This window comes from Pelodiscus sinensis, chromosome 23 (assembly GCF_049634645.1).
Source record: "Pelodiscus sinensis isolate JC-2024 chromosome 23, ASM4963464v1, whole genome shotgun sequence".
In the NCBI taxonomy this organism is placed as follows: Eukaryota; Metazoa; Chordata; order Testudines; family Trionychidae; genus Pelodiscus; species Pelodiscus sinensis.
In genome coordinates this window covers 10,500,131-10,520,452 of record NC_134733.1, presented here as the reverse complement: position 1 = coordinate 10,520,452, position 20,322 = coordinate 10,500,131, and the positions used below count along the sequence as shown (strand labels likewise).

Here is a 20,322-nt window from a genome sequence, read left to right as displayed (position 1 = left end):
CTGTGGCATATGTTCCCACTGGTAGCTGAATTACCTCTTGATCTGCAGCTCTAAGGAGCTCGTACATCATTCATTAATTTGTTCCTTTCTGCTCTCTGTTTCCCATCCATTTTCCTCCTGACAAAAGGAGGCAGAATTTACCAGCAGAGAGCTGGCTGAGCCCTTGTCTCTGTTACGGGAAGGAGAAGGTTGATGAGACAGGTGTGGATGGAGTTATCCTTGCTGCCTTTGTGAGGCATTCTCATTTCACATCCCTTCACAAGATCCCCCTCTCTGTGGCCTCAAGAAGGACAAGTTAGGTAGACAGAGGAGGAAATCCATCAACCTTGTCAACCTGGTGAATTTTAGCATCTTGATTCTGACACGTTATTGACAAATAAAAATAGTTCCATGACTCAGTCGGACTTGGGCGGAGGTGGAGGACACAGGGACTCACCATTCCCTTTAAAAGGGCTGAGGAGGAAAGAAAATCTCATTTGTCAGGATCCGTTAGACGGAACCCCATCTGTTTCTGCCTGTTCCTCACCATGGTGCAACATACAGTGCCGAAGCGAGTGACCAAATGTGTACACTGATGGGGCACCCCAGAGCATATGTAAGTGGGCTCAGTAGTATTTTCAGCATATCAAGAGACAGTCTCAAGGAGATCTCTATGGCCGAACCTGTCACACAAACCCTTCCTCCCTGGGTCAGCTAGTCTGGGATGAAAGAACCTCAAAAACTAGATAAAAGGCTTTTCTGTATGGACAATAAAGTGCTTTGGGCCAACACCCAGGTGGAACCTGGGTTACTTGTGCAGTGAAGATATACCCTAAGACTGCATTTGACTGGTGTGTTCTGGGCCAGGTTCTTCCCATTTCCACCACCACAAGCCTCGCTGACTTATGGGGTGACACTCTGGGTGTCTTGGGGGGGATTCGAGGGGGCCCAGTCTGGCCCAGTGGGGTGCATGCACTGCAGAGTCCAGCCCTTGCTGAAAAACTTTAATGAGATTAATCTGCTGAGGTGACTTCAGCTATCTAGAGTCCTGCAGGGATAATGGGGAAAGAGCTTTGGCCCTGGGGAACGGCTGGACAGCTGGTGTGTGTTTGACTGCAGAACTTTCTGAGCTGGCATCTGAGCAAAAGCCCATTGAAAGACTCCCTTTGATTCCAGTGGGCTTTGGATTAGGCCCCAAATGATGTTCTGGCACAGGTTCAAAGCTAAAAACCCTCCATGCAGCAGCTTTAGTCATTCAGTACCTCAGCCAGGTCTTCGTAATGCCATCCTACAGGGGAGAAATGCAACACTAGTAATTAATCGTGGCCAAGTTTTGGGCATAGCCAGCTGGTGAGGACAGCAAATCACATAGCTAATATTGAAAAGGGAAGTGACTTTGAGCTTATTTTGGTAACAGGAACATTTTGTGCCTAGAGATGTGTCCTTCCCCCTGCTTGATGTTTGATCTATTCAGTGGCATTTACTGCACATTGCTTTTCTTTTTCTTTCCACCTCTCTGGTGGCTCTTAATGAAGTTAAAATTGGGTCTATTAATCCTTTGCCTGAGATTCCTTCTGGGTTTTTAAGTAACTGTCAGCCCCCACGTGTTTTCACAATGATTGGGCATAGCGATTGCCTAAACCTGCGGAGTTTTTATATTTCCATCAAAGGCAGAAATCCATGCACCTGACGCCGAATTTGAGAGGCATGTATACTCCCTGCATAAGAATGCTTTTAAAAACCCACCCCCAGGGTGATTTTTAGAGGGTACCAGGAGAGCTACATTTGAAGGAGCTTCTGTTTCTTTTTCATCACAAGTTTATTTGCTCAAAGCCGGGAATGGGCAGCGTAAAGAGCATGCTGAGAGGACCAAGCGCTGCTGCTATTTGCGCCTAAAGATGGTTTTGTAAATCCATTTCTGAAAGTTGGCAACGGCTGTGTAAACACCTGGGTACCTGGGACTAGCACAGCTGTTCCCCCAGGACACAATACCGAATACTCGGCCCTCACACACCAGTGGCCCGCCAGAATCCCCCTAGAAAAGAAGCAGACAAAATAAATAGTCTTGAGGTGACCTGTCCATCATAGTCATAAACACCTCGCCTGTCTATTCAGCCTATTTATAAATGATCTGGAGAAGGGGGTAAACAGTGAGGTGACAGAAATTTCAGCTGATACTAAATTGCTCAGGATAATTAAGACCATAGCAGACTGTGAAGAGTTTCACAAAGATCTCACAAAACTAAGTGATTGGGCAACAAAATGGCAAATGAAATTTAATGTTGATAAATGTAAAGTAATGTACATTGGAAAAAATAATCCCATCTATACATACAATACTATGGACTAATTTAGCTATAACTACTCAAGACAGAGACCTTGGAGTCATTGTGGATAGTTCTCTGAAAACATTCACTCAGTGTGCAGTGGCAGTGAAAAAAGCAAACAATGTTAGGAATCATTACAGAAGGGATAGAGAATATCTTATTGCCGCTATATAAAACCATGGTACGCCCACATCTTGAATAATGTGTACAGATGTGGTTGCCTCATCTCAAAAAAAGACAGTGGCATTGAAAAAGGTTCAGAAAAGGGCAACAAAAATGATTGGGGTATGGGGCCTGTTCCAAACCCCAAGGAAGAGAGATTAAAAAGCCTGCAGTGTAAACATAGCCAGAGAGAGGAAGCTGGAATCCCAGAGAGATTTAGTCTAAACCATGGGGACATTCTGCACCTTCCTATATGTTGTGCTGCATCATCATGCAATGACCCGGCATCATGAGATCATGCCACAAAGTTAATATGCTGATTCGGTCCTACCAGAAAAACGATAATTAAAAAAGAGGAGACCACTGTAATGTACATTGGAAGGGATGCCGTCAGCCCCATTGTCCTGCATTGCTATTATCTTACCCAGGAAGAGAAAAAAACTAGATCATTTCTGGCTTGCCATTTTGGTTTTTTTGCTATAAAAATAGATCCACCTTCTCCACCCACCCTCTGTGCTTCAATTCCGAGCGTGAGTCATCCTCCGTTGGGAGGTGTATGATCAAGGCTTTAACTCTATGGGAACTTAAGAACAAAGGCAGACCTGAGGGCCGCTTTCTACTGCGTTCCTGGTCATGCATTTTTCTCCAGATCGCCTCCCATGATGCTGCAGTAATGGTGGTTAAGATTTTCAGAAAGGACTAGCAGTTTTGGGTGCCTGACGTGATCTCCTGAGAAGAGCCTGTTGGTTTTTTTCCCCAGAAACCTCAGGAAACCAGGCTCTTTTAAAGGTGAACTGGGCACCCAAAATTTGAGTCCCCTCAAATTGACTAGTCACTGTTGATGGTCTTGGCTTGTATCTTCCAAGTTTGTCTCTCTAAAAGTATGACTTTCCTGCCATATGTGGAGGAGGGGATAGGTACTTTTTAAAGGACATGTGGCACTATGCCCCATATTTTTCATAGAGTATGTCTACACTAGCCCCCTAGATCAAACTAGGTAGGCTAATGTAGGCATTCGAAGTTGCAAATCAAGCCCGGGATTTAAATATCCCGTGCTGGATTTGCATCTTTCTGGCCGGTCGCCATTTTTTTTTTTGAAATGTACAAGTCCGGACTAACTGCCCCTGTCTACATGCAGCAGTGACCTAGTAGTTCGAATTAAAGCCCTAGTTCGATCTGCCTGTTATTTCTCCTGGAATGAGGTTTAACAGGTAGTTTGAACTAGGGCATTAATTCAAACTACCGGGTCCTTGCCGAGTGTAGACGCAGGCAGTTAGTCCGGACTTGTAAATTTCAAAAATGGTGATCGGCCGGGAAGATGCAAATCAAGCGCGGGATATTTAAATCCCAGGCTTGATTTGCAACTTCGAATGCCTACATTAGCCTCCCTAGTTCGAACTAGGGGGCTAGTGTAGACATACCCATAGTGATATGCTTACAATATGAACATGGCATTGCTAAGATGTATTATGCAAGGTGGATCATGTGAGATATCATTGGAAAGGTTATGATTTGCAGAATGTGATTATCCTATTGGAGAGCATGTATCATTTCTGTATCTAAAGTTAGAAATATCGACTGAGTATCCATTACAAATGTGTTTGCAACTGGGAAATGCCAATGAATCATTAGGCAAGAACCATAAACACTGACGTCTCCTCTAGCCAGGGGTTGCTCACCCCTCACATCCACCCCCATTCCACCTCTTCCCCCAAGCCCTCCCTCCCCCCCCCCTTTACTATCCTTGATGCCCCTGCCCTCCTGGAGCATCCTGGACACTGCAAAACAGATGTTTTCTGGTGGGCAGAAAGCACTGGGAGGGAGGGGGAGGAGTTAGTCAGCAGAACTGCCAGTGGACAAGAGGCACTGCGGGGAGGGGATAGAAGATTGAGCATGGCTGCCAATAGGTGCTGAGCACCCGCTAACTTTCCCCATGGGTGCTCCAGCCCCAGAGCATCTCTGGAGTCAGTGCCTCTGGGAAGAACAATAGGTCTCTAGAAGATACTAATCTCCCACCTTCCTGAGAAGCTTTCTGGGAGGCTGCTAACAACCTTGACTCAGGACTGTTTTGACATTGCAAGGTCATGTGATCATGTCACTTGGCACTGGACTTCATCTTGGACTGCTAGTATTTTCCCACTAATAGGGAGTAGGGAGCAAACTGGGAAACAAAGGATTCCCCCCCCCCCTAATTTTTAAATCCTATTTAAGGCTGGGGAGTGAGATAATCAGGATCCCTTCTTTTCTTCGTGGAATTCCTGCCCAAGATAACTGCTGTCCTAGGGCTGAGCAGGGGAAGAAAGGACTGGACTCAGGCTGGAAAAGGTGTCTGGCCAGTAAAAGAAAAGCTTAAAATAACATTTAGGGTGAGAAATTACTACTTGTAGCCAGTTTCTTTAGTGTATTAAGTGTGGTTTGTGTGTCTGTTTTATTTTCTTGGTGATCTGCTTTACTCCATGCTTCCTTAAATTCAATTAAAATCTATCTTTTGTAGTTAATAAACTTGTTTTGTTTTCTCTAAAACCTTGTTTGTGGAACTCCTAACTGGGAGCAGGGTAGAAAGCTGTGCACACCTTCCTCCACATTGAAGGAGGAGGTGAATGGCCTGTGCTAGGCCTGAACCAAAGCCTTGCTCTGCAGCCAGACTGAAGAGCAGCAGACATTAGTTGTAAGGCCTGGAGTCACATACATTCCATCTAAATTGTATTAAAAAAGTGTTATACCAGGCTGTGAGGAGAGGACTTTGTCCTGATAGCCCCTGCCCCCTGCTCCCACTGTCACCAGATAAAGAAACAGATCTCAAGATGGGTAAAGAAAACTTAAGTCACACCATTCTGTCTGGCAAGAAACTGCTTATCAATAGAGAATGTTGGGAATCCTCATTCTATGATCATTGTCACTCATTACACTTTCCTATTGTTTGATTTGTGATCTCTGTCTGGTTTGTAACTGTTTCTGTTTGCTGTATAATGAATTTTGCTAGGTGTAAGTCAATTAAGGTGGTGGGGTATGATTGGTTAGATAATTTTGTTCTGATTGGTTAGTAAAATTATACTAAAATAATTGGTTAAGGTATAGCTAAGCAGGACTCAGGTTTCATTATATAAACTGGGGTCCAAGAAGGAGACCAGGAGGAAGAAGATGGGAAGTAACAGAAGCAGAAGGAAAGAAGAAAAGGCTGGAAGAAGACCAGAAACACCAAGAAAAAGGGGAAAACCTGGAAAAGAAGAACTCACCTACGAGACAGCCTAAGACCAGAGAGACTGATATTGCCTGGCCAACAGGGGAAGTCTGCCTGCACCCGGATTGATGAGCATGACACTGTGTGCTTTGTATGTGTATTCTGCTTGTTTGGGAATTGTCAATAAATAGAGGATAAGGACATTACAGTGTGAGGCTCTTTCAGTGGCTGAAGATCTTGTAAAACCCGCAGGAAGATGCGCCCTGAGCCCTAGGAATTGGGTAAGGGTGGGTGTGTAAATGAAGAGGGTTGCACCTTGAGCCCTAGGAACTGGGTAAAGGTGTGTTTCCCTACAGTGTGGAAGGGATCGAGAAATTTGTGCGGGTAACAAGAGGAGATTCAAGTGCCTGGCTCAACAGGACAGGGTGAGGACATCCAGGCTGGTGGAACAGAGCAGGGCTCAGTGGAACCCTAGTATACTGAGTTGCATCCCCCAGATGGGGGTGGGAGTGGCGGGGGGCAGTGACACATCACAGAATGGATGGATTCTTTTTAATGGGACCCAGGCAATCTAAAGACCCAACTGCCAGTGAGTGCCTAACTACTGGCTCACTAGCAGGACACACTAGCTGTCCCCAGAGGAGAGGTTGGAACATGCAGCTTCCTCTGCAGAATTAAGGAGGGCAGCTGTACCTGGCAGGCATCTTTGCCCCCTGTGTTGAACCCAGCGCAGATCATGTTCTTGGTGATGTATCCCGCGTAGGAAGCTGTGCTGTTACACTTCCCGGCAGAGATGATCGGAAGGTGCACGCTGCGGAGAGTGTCTGAAGTCCTCCCGCCCATGGGAGTGGTGTAACCCCAGCCAGAGACTTGGCAGAAGCGGCCCTCCTTCACGGCCGCTCCTTGCTGGGGAAGTGGCACAATGGAAACAAAAGCGTTATGCACCAGCGGCCTGTTCAGCTGTTCGGAGACACCAAGGGGAGAGTCATTACTGACTGTGAAGAAACAGGCAGGAACAGGTGACTGAGGGTGTAGGACTGTGTGCATTGAGCCTTTGGCTAAAGCATCTTCCAGAAAGCCAGCAAGCTTGTGATCTGGAGACATCAGAAGATGGATGGAGAATCCATTACCTCCCTTGGCAGTTTGTTCCAATGATTCATCTTCCCCAGTGTTAACAATATGGGCCTTAATTTTAATTTTAATTTCTCTGGCTTCAGCCTCAGGCCATCAGTAGTTATTTTTATGCCTTTCTTTCCTGGATTAAAAATCATTTGAATATTGGTATTTTCTCCCCATGAAGGTACTTATATACTGTAATCAAACCCCTGCTTGAATTTTGATACAGTAATAAACAGACTGATCCCTTTAGGTCTTTCACTGTAAGGTGGGGTTTTTTTTTTCAGCCCCCAAATCATTTTTGTGGCGCCTTTGCTACACTCTGTCCAATTTTTCAACATTCTTTTTCAGAGATGGACACCAGAACTGGATCCCATATTCCAGTTCTGGTGCCACCATTGGCATCTAGAAATGCAAATTCTCCTCCCACCTTGTACTCAGGACCCCCAGAGTTATGCATCCAAGGATGGCATTGGCCTATTTGCCACAGTATCACAGAGTGAGCTCATGTCGCATTTCTTGTCCACTATAACCCCTAAAGCCCTTTCAAAGTCAATTCTAAGTCGTGCCCGCCCCCCCGGGCTGTCTGTTGAGCACACAGCAGTGTTCCCTCTAACTTTTTCCACACATGGGTGGGATCAATTTTGTGTGCACCACCAGTCAACGTTGAAACCCATGCTGCTGCCTGTGGGCACTGTCGACACTGCTAATCAGCTGGGTGGCACCGGAATCTTTCCTGGGGGGCTGCCTAAGTGCTCAACCTATAGGAAACACTGGTAGAGTGTCCTTTGCTATTCTGTGGTGACAGTACTGTCGTTTCTAGTGCTTTGGGTATGATATACTACTGTGTGTGCAAGCACTAGGGATGTGAATGGGTAGCCAGTTAACCAGTTACCTGGTAAACATCCCCCTTAATGGGTGATGCTGATGGGTAGCAGTTACCCATTACCCGGGAAGCAGTCCTCCACCCGAGATCCACCATGGGTGGAGGGCTGCTGACTCCCAGCAGCCTCGTGGGGACGAAGGGATGGGGGGGACTGCCCCAGAGCCTCCCGACTCCCAGCCCGTGAACCAGCAGCCCTGTGGGCTGGAGCAGCTGGGCTGGAACAGCTTCCCTTCCCCCCTCCCATCCACCCCTGTTTAATCAGTTAACCGGTTAAACTTAACATTTGTACACCTCTAGCATGCACACACGCTGTCTGCAGCAGGGCCACGCAACTGCAGGAACACAAGCAAAGGGCTATATTCATTTGCACGCCCTCCCTGTTGCTCGTGGCAAGAGCCTGCCATCTGGGTTTTCTGTCTCTCTGAATGGTTCACACTAATGCTTTGGAAGTATTTAATTTTAGGGGAATAAGAGCCAGGCTACTAGGGGCCCTTCGGAGAGAACTGAACCTCGGCATTGTATCCCAGCAGCCTCGGAGCTGCTGCTACTTCAGTCAAAAGGCTCCAGTACGTTCCCTTGGGGGGAGTCTTAACAAATTGGAGCCTTTAATTGTTATTTAAACTTGAGTCCATTCTTATTAACACACAATGCACTTTGCAAGCCTGTTTGCAAGTCTGAATGCCGTTTAAGTGGAAGTGATACCGGCTTAGCCTGAGACATTCCTTTCTTAAAGGCAATACATCCTGGGAATTTCATTTAGTTCCCCTTTGGTTTCCTTCCCTGGCTTGGAGCTTCCTTTTGAAGCTGCTCGATTAGAAAAGGACATGCAATCTTAATGAGTCTCTGTTATGTTGGGTACTAGGGTTCTTTGACTTGCAGAATATTTTGAACAGCCAATGCTCTTTCCATAAGGGATTGCTGTGTGGGAAAAGTCATCAGAGAAACCTTTTTGGTCAGGAGGCACCTAGCATTTGCCTAGAAGTCTAGATACAGTGAATTTGTGCTCTGAGTGGGAATTTTGTAGGATTTCTTTCAGTGGCTGGGCTTGGATTCCCGCAGCTCTTTGATTTCTTTTTTTGCCTTTCACCCTATGGACCGACCTACATTTGTCAACGCGGGTTTTTTTAATACAACAGCTGTTGCAGCGTATTCAGTCATTTTGTCCCTGCCTTTAAATGATTCATTAACACCGGTCCAACTCCCTCGTCGGAGCAAACGCTTCCCCTCATTGCTCAGTGAGATTGTCAAGATCTGGTTCCAAAAACAAAACACAAGTGAAAAGCACACACAGGATCAGGAAGTGCCATGTGTCTATGCAACAGTGACGTGTGTCCATTCACTCACTCCCATGAACGTGTCGGCATGGTGTGGGGGCACAGAACTAGAAGCGGGAATGATTATATTCTGCTCCAGTGGCTAAAATGTGTTGCAGCAACTGCACGTGCAAATTCAGTGTGCACCAGCTTGCATCACTGTTTAAACCTATGGCACAAGCCGAGAGGCTTTGGGGCTAACTGGGCTCCTACTCATGAAGATACTCTGCAGAAACCTTTTAGATGTTTTTTCTTTGCAGGGATGGAAGGGCAGGTTGGCCCTGATACTGTGTACAAGCCACTCCATGCCCTTTGGGGATGCTTTACCACTCAGCCTGATCAATTCCTTACCAAGGAGAGGTAGGGGACTGACAATGACGGAGAGCCCGGTACTCAGGGAGTATAGCTCCAACATAGGCAATGAATCAGTGCCTAGATACCAGAGGCTGGGACTCATCACTAAGTTAAATATGTAAATAGGCCCCCAGAGTGAAAGAGACCCCATGAGAGCTGAAATGTACAATGATCAGTAACCAATCTTCCCTCCGGTTTTTTCCATCCATGTGTGGAATAATTTTTGTTATCTGCACCAAAGCATGTGCAGATGTGCACCACCAGCAGAAACACATGCTGCCAGCTGTGGGCACTGTAGATGCTATGTTAATCAGCTGTGCATCATTTGAATCTCTCCTGGACGGCCGCCCAAGCATTCAGCTTACAGGGAACATAGTCAGTAACTTACTTATACCTAGCACTTGCATAGAAGTGTCACTTTACAAATGGGGAAATTGAGGCACAGAGCAGGGATGTGACCTGCCCAAGAAGAGCTATGACCAGAACCCAGTTCTCCTGAGGCCTAATCTTCCCTAGGGCCTATTGGCTTTCTGGGTGAAAAAGCATCAGAGAGCAATCCCAGAGAAGCATGCACAGCCCTCCTGTGAACAAAATGTCCCCTCTCCAGTGGGCTTGGAGGTAGATGGCCCCATAAGTGCAGGAGTTGGAAAGAGCAATCGTCTGTGTCCCGATTACTAGTTATGAACCGCATCCCATCATGCATTGCATTTCTTTTAGAACTCCAGGCCCTCCCATCATGCACTGCATTGCTTTTAGAACTCCAGGCCCTCCCATCATGCACTGCATTGCTTTTAGAACTCCAGGCCCTCCCATCATGCACTGCATTTCTTTTAGAACTCCAGGCCCTCTGCCTCACAGGGAGCTGTAGCCCTAGTTGTGCTGAGGAGAAGGAAGGAAATACTCGTGGTGCATAGGGGCAGAACAGTCTAGGCCACTGGGATTGTTACGTTGGGGTAGGACAGCATCTCCAAAAGGGCTGCGGGATTCCAACCTCCTATTTCCAGTTGCTAGTAACTTTGCCAACACTGTTTTGAGAAGACCACTTGGCAGGGATTGGTTAGTTTGCATGTTTTCCAGGTTTGAGAGAAGGGAGATGAAGACACTCAGTGCCTCTCACAATCAGAGCCTACATTTATGTCAGCAGCAGTGCGGATGGGGACACAGGACTTGCACTCCAGCATGGGCTCTCTTCCTCCCTCTGCCACCGGCCTGCAGAGTGACTTTGGGTGAGTCACATTGCACCGTGCCTCAGTTTCCCCATCTGTAAAACAGGAGCAGTAATGCCTCTCTCCTTGTGTAAAGTGCTTTGAGATCTACAGATGCCAGGTGTGCACAAGAGCTAGATATTTGTTGTTATTAGGAGGTCACTGGCGGTTTGTTCCTCTTCTCCTTGACCGTCTGCACATTTCCACCAGCCCTGTTCCATGGCTTGAACGTGCATGCACAATGGAGCACTCCGCTGCTGTGAACAGCCAAAACAATCTGTAGTCATCACCTCCCTCTCTAGCCACCTGCTCACTTTGGCCTGGGGAAAGCTTGTTACCTTAATCAGCATGATGTCTGCGTTTTTGGAAGTGGAGCTGTAGTCCGGATGAACCACCATCCGCAAGGGCCGGAAGATCTGCTCTGTGCCTTCAAAGGTGGAGAGAGAATATTCCCCCGCGACAATCATCATCTGGTTAATTCTGTCGGGAGACAAGCAAAGGGCATGGTCACCCGGCTTCACTGCGGGGAAAAATATCACCGCCTAGGAATGATTTAAAAGGCAGTTCCTCAAAGGGCTCAAAACATTTAAAAATGCAGCCCTCCCTGCACTTCCCATGTGAGATCTTGTGCACCTTCGTTTTAACTCTCTTGGTGTCAACACGGAAGTGATGGAGATACACGTGCGGGAGATGCTATGGGCTTGCCTAGTGCGTAGATTTGGATATATGACTGCTTGGAGGTACACGTGAGTGTGTGGGTGGGCGGCACTGTGGGTAAGAAATTGCATCATTTCCATTTTGCAGATGAGTAAACCAGGAAAGGAAGCGAGAGATGTAAAGATATAATGACAATGATTCAAGTGGGAGAGCCGGGAACCCAGACCTCTGCTGTGATCACTAGAGAACCCCAGTCCAGTGGTTAGCCACAGAGAGGCTAATGCATCAGCACTGTGAAATGTCGGTGGCAAGGAACAAGCGAGCTGGGTGGGCCGAAAGAAAAACTGATTTTGTGCCCCAAACTTTGGCTGCACCTATAATGAAAATGGAAAAATGCTGGTGAGCTGATTTTTGTTGTTTTCATATCATATGCTTTCTTGCTTTCATATGCTGTAATGGCTCCCCCAGAAGAAACGCCAACCCCTCTCTGCCCAACCAGTCTCTTGTCTGATTCCCAGACATCTGCCTGCGTGCTCTGGACGCTGATGTTAAGTGGCACTGGATTCTGCCTCTCTGCCCCCCAAAGAAGGCTGTTCCTATGTCTTAAACAGTCAGGAAATCCTGATGATTCTAGGGCCCTGATTCACAGTCCCATCCCTATTTAGCAAAGCAGTTCAAATACAGGCTTCACTTCAAGCATATGTTTCAGATATAATGGGGGTCTGAGACGCCAGGTAGATGAGGACTTGCTCAGGATCACACGGGGAGTCTGGAGCAGAGCTGGGAATTGACATGAATGGAACATAAGCACATACTCAAAATACCTTGCTGAATCACGGCCTTAGTGAGACAACCTGAAAAAGTTTCTGGTCCTGGTCAGTGAGACCCAAGAGGCTAGGATAGGTAAGAGAAGATGCAAACCTTCCTGCCTTTGAAAAGTCATCCCTCATTACAGCTCACCCGTGTGTGGGTGTAGCAGGTACAGGCATGTGAGGCTGGGGGGCCTGTACATGGATATGTGCCAGACCAAGGACCCAGTTCTCAGCCTGAGCACTTAAACTTAGGTCTGGTCTACACTAGATCTGGAAGGTTGGCTTAAGGCACGCAACTCCAGCTATGTAGAATACGTAGCTGGAGTTGGTTTGCCCTAAGCAGGGCGCAGTGGTGTCCCCACAGTGGGAGGCCGATGGCAGCAAACCCTCCCATCAGCTTCTCTTACTCCACGACGGCGAGGAATCCAGGCACCAGCCGGCGCTGCCCTCAGCATTCGATTTACGGGTCGATACTAGACCTGCTAAATCGAATGCGAGAACATCGATCTCCAGCACGGCGAGTGAAGACATGCCCTTAGGTGCCAGGTTCCTTGTCTAGACACTGCAATGGGAACATAGGCCACCAACTTTGAAAACTGAGGTGGGAACATGTGTATAACTATAGGCAGGACTCTCTGGAGCTGTGATGTTTGCCACAAGTCCAGCACCCCCGAGGCAGGTCTCTTGTCTGATTCCCAGACGTCTGCCTGTGTGCTCTGGACGCCGATGTTAAGTGGCGCTGGATTCTCTGGCATTCCTTACTCCGTTTTGCAGTGAGCTGCCGTCAGGACCCAGCTTCGGCTGACCAGTGACCCGCCACAGAAATGGAAGCCTGTCTTCCTCTTGAGGGACACCAGGTACTTGGAGGAATGAGGCGCCACGATGTTACCCCCAATGATGCGCTGGAGGCTGTTCTGACCATCTGCAGAGCAAAGGCAAAACTGTCAGGAGAAGACAGCTGGCAACCCCAGCGAGCCCAGTGGCTCCTCTCACCCCAAAGACACTGGGGCACTCTGCCTCTCCACAACTCCCAGTATCACCGCTTGCAGCTGGACTGACCAAAGTGTCATTCAGTGCATGCCACTGGCCGGCCTCCTTTTAATGCAATAGGACCTCTACCCCAAATAACCTTCCAGGACCTTTGTATTTCAATCATGAGTCCATGAGTCGCTGTGACAGCTCCAGCCCCATTAGGGCCACCCAGGGAGAGAGAAATGGGACTATAGAAGAAGCTACACACCAAAGAGGCATTTTAAATCACCAACAAGGTGCCAGCTCCCCCGCATAGGCTCAGATAGCTGCCATTAGGTGTCAGACATCGGCACCACAAGGATGGATAGATCCCGCAGGAGGGATTCTAACTGAGCTGCCACTCTATTATCATCCTCTCCCTGCCATTAGCAAGATGAGAGTCCATCTATTATTCACGCAGCAACAGGCCTTGCTTTCTCCAGAGGCGATGGAGCAATGCTAACTACACAGCTTCACTGTGTTTAACCGGGGGGTTAATCCATCTGAATCCAGTTCTGTGCTCGCTGGAGTGAGGGGCTGATCATACTCACCTGCCGGAGGCTGAGTGCAGGTAGGAACCAGGCATCTATCCCACCTTGGCTCCCCAGCTCTGATCTGATTTGCTTTCCCAACCCCAGGCTCCAGCGAAGCGCCACTAACGCACGTCCTTGGTGATTTTGCGCTCCCCCTGCTCTCCAGGCCTGGGCCCTCTCAGCCAGGGGCTGCTAACTGGTTATGTGAGGAAACAGGCTCGGGGCTGAGTCCGTCACACACTCAGGTCTGCTCTCGGGCAAACAGACGGATCGGTGCTGAACGGAGAGAGCCCGAGCGCTAATCTAGTCACCTCCAAGACAGACGATCCAGTTGCGTCTAGTTAAAGGGTGAACCTCCTGGCACAGAGCAAGGCTTCCTGTTAACAAGTCTGCTCTGTTCCTCTACTTAGAAGCTGTTCGACGGCTTCCTTTCAAGAACAGGTAATGGCAGAAGGGCTTCGATTTGCCGAGTTTGCAGACAGAGCCCCTGCAAACTGTACTGGCTTTATACATCAATAGGCAAGGTGCTGTTGTGAAAGTTACCGGCACTTGCGCATCACTCCGTGGGTGGTGGGTATAAGAGGCAGGGGAAGGCAACGATACCCCAAACTGCCAGCTCAGTGTGACTCCCCCAGGCTGAGCACAACCTTCCCCCCTTCCTGCTCACCAGTGCTCTAGCCAGAGCCGGGGAAGGCTGGGGCCATGCGCTGCTCCCCCTTCATCCCTCCGCTGTGCCAGGCTGGAACCACATGCCACCAGCCCTCCTCCCTGTGCTCCAGCTGGGGCCAGGGAAGGCTGGGGCGGGGCCTTGTGCAGAAGGGGCAGGCTGGGGGCTAGCTTCCCCCAGCCCTAGGTTCATCCGCCGCCCATGCTTCATTGGGTTAGCTATTTTCCGGTAGCCACTGTGCAGGGCTAGAACACTGGTGACCTACAGATGAATCCAAGTCCTCGAGACACTGACCAGGCCAGTGGACTCAGTTGTCCCATTGCAGTTGGGACTCTCTTTTGAACGGGAGGGACAATCATGAGCAATGACAATAGAGACCTCTGTCGAGGTAACAGGACCAACACAGGCTGGATGCTGAACTGTGACCACGACCAAGCCAATGTGATCTGGTAGGTTAGCATAGTGCCTGCCACGTGAAAGTGATGGAGGGACAAGTCACGGTGCTTGGTCAGCTCAGTGCGGTGTCTACCAGAGAGACTGTCTGAGAAATGACCACCCCAAAGAAGCTGGTTTACTTTGTGTGGGCCAGGCTGGGACTCCAGGACACACTGGCTCAGCAGGTGGTATCAAGAATCTGCCATTTCATAACTATTTTACCCCGAGACCCTTCCCTCCCTAGGGTACAACTCCCAAATTATATGAAATTCGCTTCCTTCCTCAACATGGAGGAAGGTATGCACAGCCCTCCTCCCTCCCCCCAAGTTAGAATTCACATAAACTGGGTTATATTCTAACTATGAAAAAGTGCATTTTAAGTGGTCAAAGAGTTTGCAAACAGAACAAAGCTGATTGCAAAGAAAATGACACAAAGAAGGCAATCTGAGTTAGTGTCACTAAACACTGACTACAAATCATAATTTCTCACCCTACTTATTGTTCTAGGAAGAGACCTTCATAGGCCAGGTAGCTCTTAGCCTGGGACCAGCGGTTCCCCCCTCCTCAGTTACAATGCTTTTGTTTCCAGGTGTTTTCAAGAAGGAGGTGACACACAAGGGGGCACATGCCCCCTAAACGCCATGGGCAGAAGGGGCAAGTGGCTGGCCAGCGGCTGGTGGGACTAGAGCCTCTAGGTGTCCCAGGGGACAGCGGGATGGCTGGTGCCTGCAGCAGGGGTCTGCCCCTCCCCCTCCGCAGCATTGGAAAGCAGAGCAGCATGGCCCCCGCTCACTCTGCTCTCCTAGCACATCGCTTGGGGGAGGGGCGGGACCACCCCCACACTCAGCAGCGGGAAGAAGAGCAACATGGCCAGAGGAGCAGAGTTAGCTAGGGCCACATTGCTCTGCTCTCCCTCCACTGCTGGTGAGTGCTGGGGGAAGGGCAGATCCTCGCTATCAGTGCTGGTCCCTGGCCCTATTAGTCATTGCTAGGGGGCGCTGGTCCACAGAAGAGCTGGGGCAGGGGTGGATCAAGTGTAGAGCAGGAGCAGGGAGAGGTGGGGCCTGGGATGGAGGAGGGTTGTCCTGGCTCTTTCCTGGGTTTGGGGGGGATCACATATATGTGCCCCCATCAGGGGCAGATGAGGGTTTTGCGGGCCCAGGGCAGCAGAATTTCGCGGGGCCCACCCTTTGACACGGTGCATGCACGGGGCTTCTTGAAGCGCGGGGCCCGGGGCGGCCGCCCCGCTCGCTCTGCCCTATATCCGCCCCTGGCCCCGATGTTCCCCATACATCAGTCACCCCTATTTTCAAGTATCTCTTTGGGAGGAGAGGCAGAGGTAAAGCAAGCTGAAGACCATGATTGTTTTACTCACCCGCCTCATACAGAATTCCCATAAAGCGGGAATCCTTTGTTTGATTCCCTCACCCATGCAGAACAGTTCAGCAATCCAAGATGCAGGTCACCTGGCTCCATCATCCATGAGCCAGAAGTCATGTGGGTCGGCCACAGGAAGACCACGCCTATTCGCAATCCATTGTACTAGCTGCTGGGCCATCAAAGCCATATCTGGCTTTTTCATTGCATTCCCTGACGAGTCAGCAGCAAGAGTGACCCAAAGCATCAAATGTGAAATACGGATACACAGGCCACTAATCCTAACTTCAGACATAAACATGATCCATGCATCCGAATGAGATAACCATATTCAGTAAATCATAAATTCCCATTGATGCCTTACATCAGCCGTCTGGCATAAAGCTCAGGCATATTCGAGGCATATTTTCATAAAGCACATGACACGTCACGTCTGAACCCCTTCTTTCCAAAATGATGACAAATGTCCTGACTCACTTTTACTTGGCCTGTTGTCAAAGAACACTGAGACTTGGCTACAGAGCAATAAATATCATTATTTTAACCTTCCTTTGATTTAGGATGCGAGCTGGTCACTTATGTGAGAGTCCAGGCAACTACGCAGTTAGAGACTGGTGAGAACCCATTGCATGGTGTGATTCAGGGCAAGATTCTACGGTCTCTATTTGGTTTACACTTAGTGCTGAATGCTCCTGGGAAGTGCTGAATACCCACAACTCCCAATAAAGTCAATGGGAGGTGAAGGCTGTCAGAAGTCATAGAATCCTAGGGTTGAAAGAGATCTCAGGAGATCCTAAAAGCAGGACCAACCCCAACTAAATCATCCTAGCCAGGGCTTTGTCCAGCTGGGACTTAAAATTTCTAGGGATGGAGATTCTACCACTTCCCTACGTAACCCATTCCAGTGTGTCATCATGCTCCTATTGAAATAGTTTTTCCTAAATATCCAACCTGGACCTCCACCACACTCATTAGCTCATGCCGAGATCAGACTTTTATTCCTTACTTTATTGAAGTCCATACAAATTTGTCCTGGATAAAAACACAGGCAAAACCTGAGATTTTGGCCTCAGGTTCAGTTTCGTACCATCCTAAAATTCCTTCCAAGAAACCTCTCAGCTGTGACATTCCCCTGTATTTCTCCCAGTGGTGCAGTCCCTTTCCAGGACATCTGATACGACTGTACGTGCTTTTACAGCACTACTTACAAAGAATGTTGAAGTGTGTTTGTTTTGTGTAAATACTCCTGTCAAATTACACCATTTTCCCCAAAGGTCTCCCTGGAGGTGGCCTCATCATCTAGAACAATTTTGCTTAAATGTGGTCTAAATTAGGAAGCAAACTTTCCTTGCTGATAGTTTTACTGAACAGATACTTAACGATAAACACTTTGGGTGTATTTCCTCCTGTGACGAACCCGGTGAGGTCCGCACTGGTGGCGGGGAAGGGACTCCCCCTCCCGCCTGGGAAAACGGCCGCCACAAGCGGCGTGCGGACCGACGTCGTGGCCCCGGAGCCAGGGCACCGGGGAGCCCAAACAGGGGCACCCTGCCGGAAGCGGGGGAGGGAGCGGACCGGGCAGAAGTGGCCGGCTCAGCCGCCCCGGCTTACGCTCCCGAGCGAGGCGCGGGCACACGCCGGGGCAAGCGCGGGGGTGGCGGCGCTGCACGGGCGGGGCTTATCGCCCAGACGTCACTCCCCGGCGCCGATAAAGGTGGCGGCCGGGCAACTAGAGGGGGGGGGGAACGAGGAGGTGGCCGCCCTGGCTTCCAGGGGTGTCAACTTCCTGGCCCCCCGGGCAACCAAGAAGGACGACTCCGGCAGTTGGCGACTCGCGCTGGGACGGACCTGGAGACTTCGGCGCGGTGAGTGACCCCCGACCTGCCCCGTCACCGGAGCATGTCAGCAGGGAGTGGAAGGAGCCTGAGGCAGGACCCTGTTGGTGCCCGTGGGCGGATGAGTTGAGGGCTGCCGTCCTGTCCGCCATGGAGGGCGACGTCTAGGCGCCAAGCTCCACTTAGGGCCTCAGGCTGGGACCCGGTGGTGAGGGAGGGCCCGGGTCCCCCAGTTCCCATCCTCCCCGCGACACTCAAGAACTGAGACTAGTGTGGATAGGACCGTAGGAGGAACTCCCCCCGGTCCAACCCCACAGCCACGCTACGGCCCCCCCTCTCTGCGGCTGGAGGAGGGGGCCCGGACTAAGGGTCCGCCAAACCCCCTCAGCCATCAGAGGCCGAGTGGTGATCGCACCCTAATCAGACTCCGCAAACGAACCCCGGGTACGGGACGAGGAGAGTGATCTAAGGCGGTGGGTTCGCGGAGCTCCGCCCCCTCAGCCAGGTGGGAAGCCGAAAGGAGGGGGCGCGAGGAGCTCGCACCCGTAAACCCGCCACACCTCCTTTTTTACTTTACACAGCTTTTTTCAGGGAATCTCCAAACAAATTACAATAATCAATTAAGCCTCACAATGCCCTTAAAATATTATCCCTCTTTTACACCGTTTTACACCAGTCCTTGAAATGGTAATCCCATGGCAGAGCTAGGAATATAATCTAGGACATCAGATTTACTGCTTTAACCACTAGACCTCATTCTCCTCTCATTATCTGCAAAGGATCCATGCTGGAATCAGTCCAATGTCTGTTTCCCTGGAGACTTGGTAAACTTGTCAAGATGCAAATATTATTGAATGTTGACGGCGGGCCAATTTAATCTGAAAGGTTGGTCTATTGAAGACACACCAGCTCTAATTGACCCTGGGTGGATCTATATAGACAGATAACACACACAATTAAATTTCCAGGTTTCCTGTCAATGTGATGATTTAAACAAATAACGCGATTTGTTCGGTTTTAAAAAGAAACACCTATGCAGACTGTTGAATGGAAATCAGCTAAAAAGGAAACCTAGGAACCAAATAGGAGATATCTTAGGGGGGAAAAAAGCAGGGTGCATTTCTGGATATGAAGAGATGTAAACTGTAAAATGGGTTCTGAAGAGACATCTCTATGTCACATGATGCACATTCAGCAATCTAAAGACTTATTCGGATCCCCAGACATGAAAGGCCATCTAAAGCTAGATTATATATATGAAATACTTACCGATCAAAGAAAATAACTGCAGGAGCAGCAGAAGGCTCAATGCGAGATAATTCATCTCGGAGTCAATGTAAGATCTTATAAGCACCTGCCAAAGGTAGCTCCAGCTCTTAACTCCTGAAGGGAGAGAGAGAGACCCAAAGAAACTTCACTTCATACCTAGATATCCTGGTTCTTCTTTCAGTTTCCATGACAACCTGAATCCCAAAGAGAACAATCAATTATTCATGGGGGCACTTCAGGACACTGGTGTCTGATTGACTAGAGTTAACCTTGTGTTCTCATCTTCCTCCCCTCGGCATCCAGCTGAAAGGGCCATCGCCTTTACCGGTCACAAACCTTGAATGTAGCTTCTTGTGTTTCCTGGCAGTGAAGTGACCCTGATTCCAACAAGCCATCCCTTGGCAGACAGGGAAAGGCATTTCCTGATGGGTCTTCATGTCCCACTTCCCTTCATGTGCCGCTGCAAATTAAAGTGGAGATCCACTGTTCTGAGTTGTCGGAGCTGCCCAGAAGCTCTGTGGACAAACTGCTCATCCGTGCTGGGCAAAATGCTTCTCACGCAGCCTGAAATAGGGGCGAACGGACTTGATTTGGGAAACTGTTGCAAACTCAGGGCTGGATTTGTCATTGCCCTGCAGCTTATGGTGTTGCCATCTACACAAGTGGAAGAGAGTGTGTTTCTGGTACTGTGTGACCCCCACTTTACACTGGTGAAAATGACCATATAGGGTGTAGGCTATGGGGAATGAGGCTGCTAGATGTGCCAGGAAGGCCTTTCAGATAGAACATGCTGGGGGCCTTTCAGATGGAACATGGTACCAGTAAGGAGAAACCTGTTCTTGTGGTGTTGTAAGAGAGGTTGCTATGAATTTTGGGGTCCTGTTAGTCCCTCTATGTTGTTTTGGGTTTATCTCCACAGGTGAGACAATCATTCTAGCTGGTAGGCGCTAGTCCATTGAGACACCATGGCTACATCTAGACTGCAAGCCTCTTTCGAAAGAGGCTTTTTCGAAAGATAAAGCGTCTAGACTACAACCAATACTTTTGAAAAAGAGTGTCTAGACTACAGCCAGTACTTACGAAAAAGCAAGCCACTTTTTCAAAAGAGAGCACCCAGACAGTCTGGATGCTCTCTTTCGAAAAAGCCCAGTTTGCATTACATAGCCCCTTTTTTTGAAAGAGCACTTTCGAAAAAAAGACGTT

The 20,322-nt window shown here is 49.0% G+C and overlaps 1 protein-coding gene across 1 annotated transcript; it reads right to left on the bottom strand.

Moving 5' to 3' along the window:
• Positions 1 to 1,844: 1,844 nt before the first annotated feature.
• Positions 1,845 to 19,174, bottom strand: LOC102446786 (trypsin-3-like). Its single transcript, XM_006132741.4, has 5 exons — positions 19,120 to 19,174; positions 12,755 to 12,914; positions 10,862 to 11,003; positions 6,343 to 6,609; positions 1,845 to 2,014 (listed from the first exon to the last, which is right to left on the bottom strand). Exons 1-5 carry the CDS (start codon positions 19,172 to 19,174, stop codon positions 1,862 to 1,864), a joined length of 777 nt encoding a protein of 258 aa, XP_006132803.2. The 3' UTR covers positions 1,845 to 1,861.
• Between the last annotated feature and the right edge of the window lie 1,148 nt (positions 19,175 to 20,322).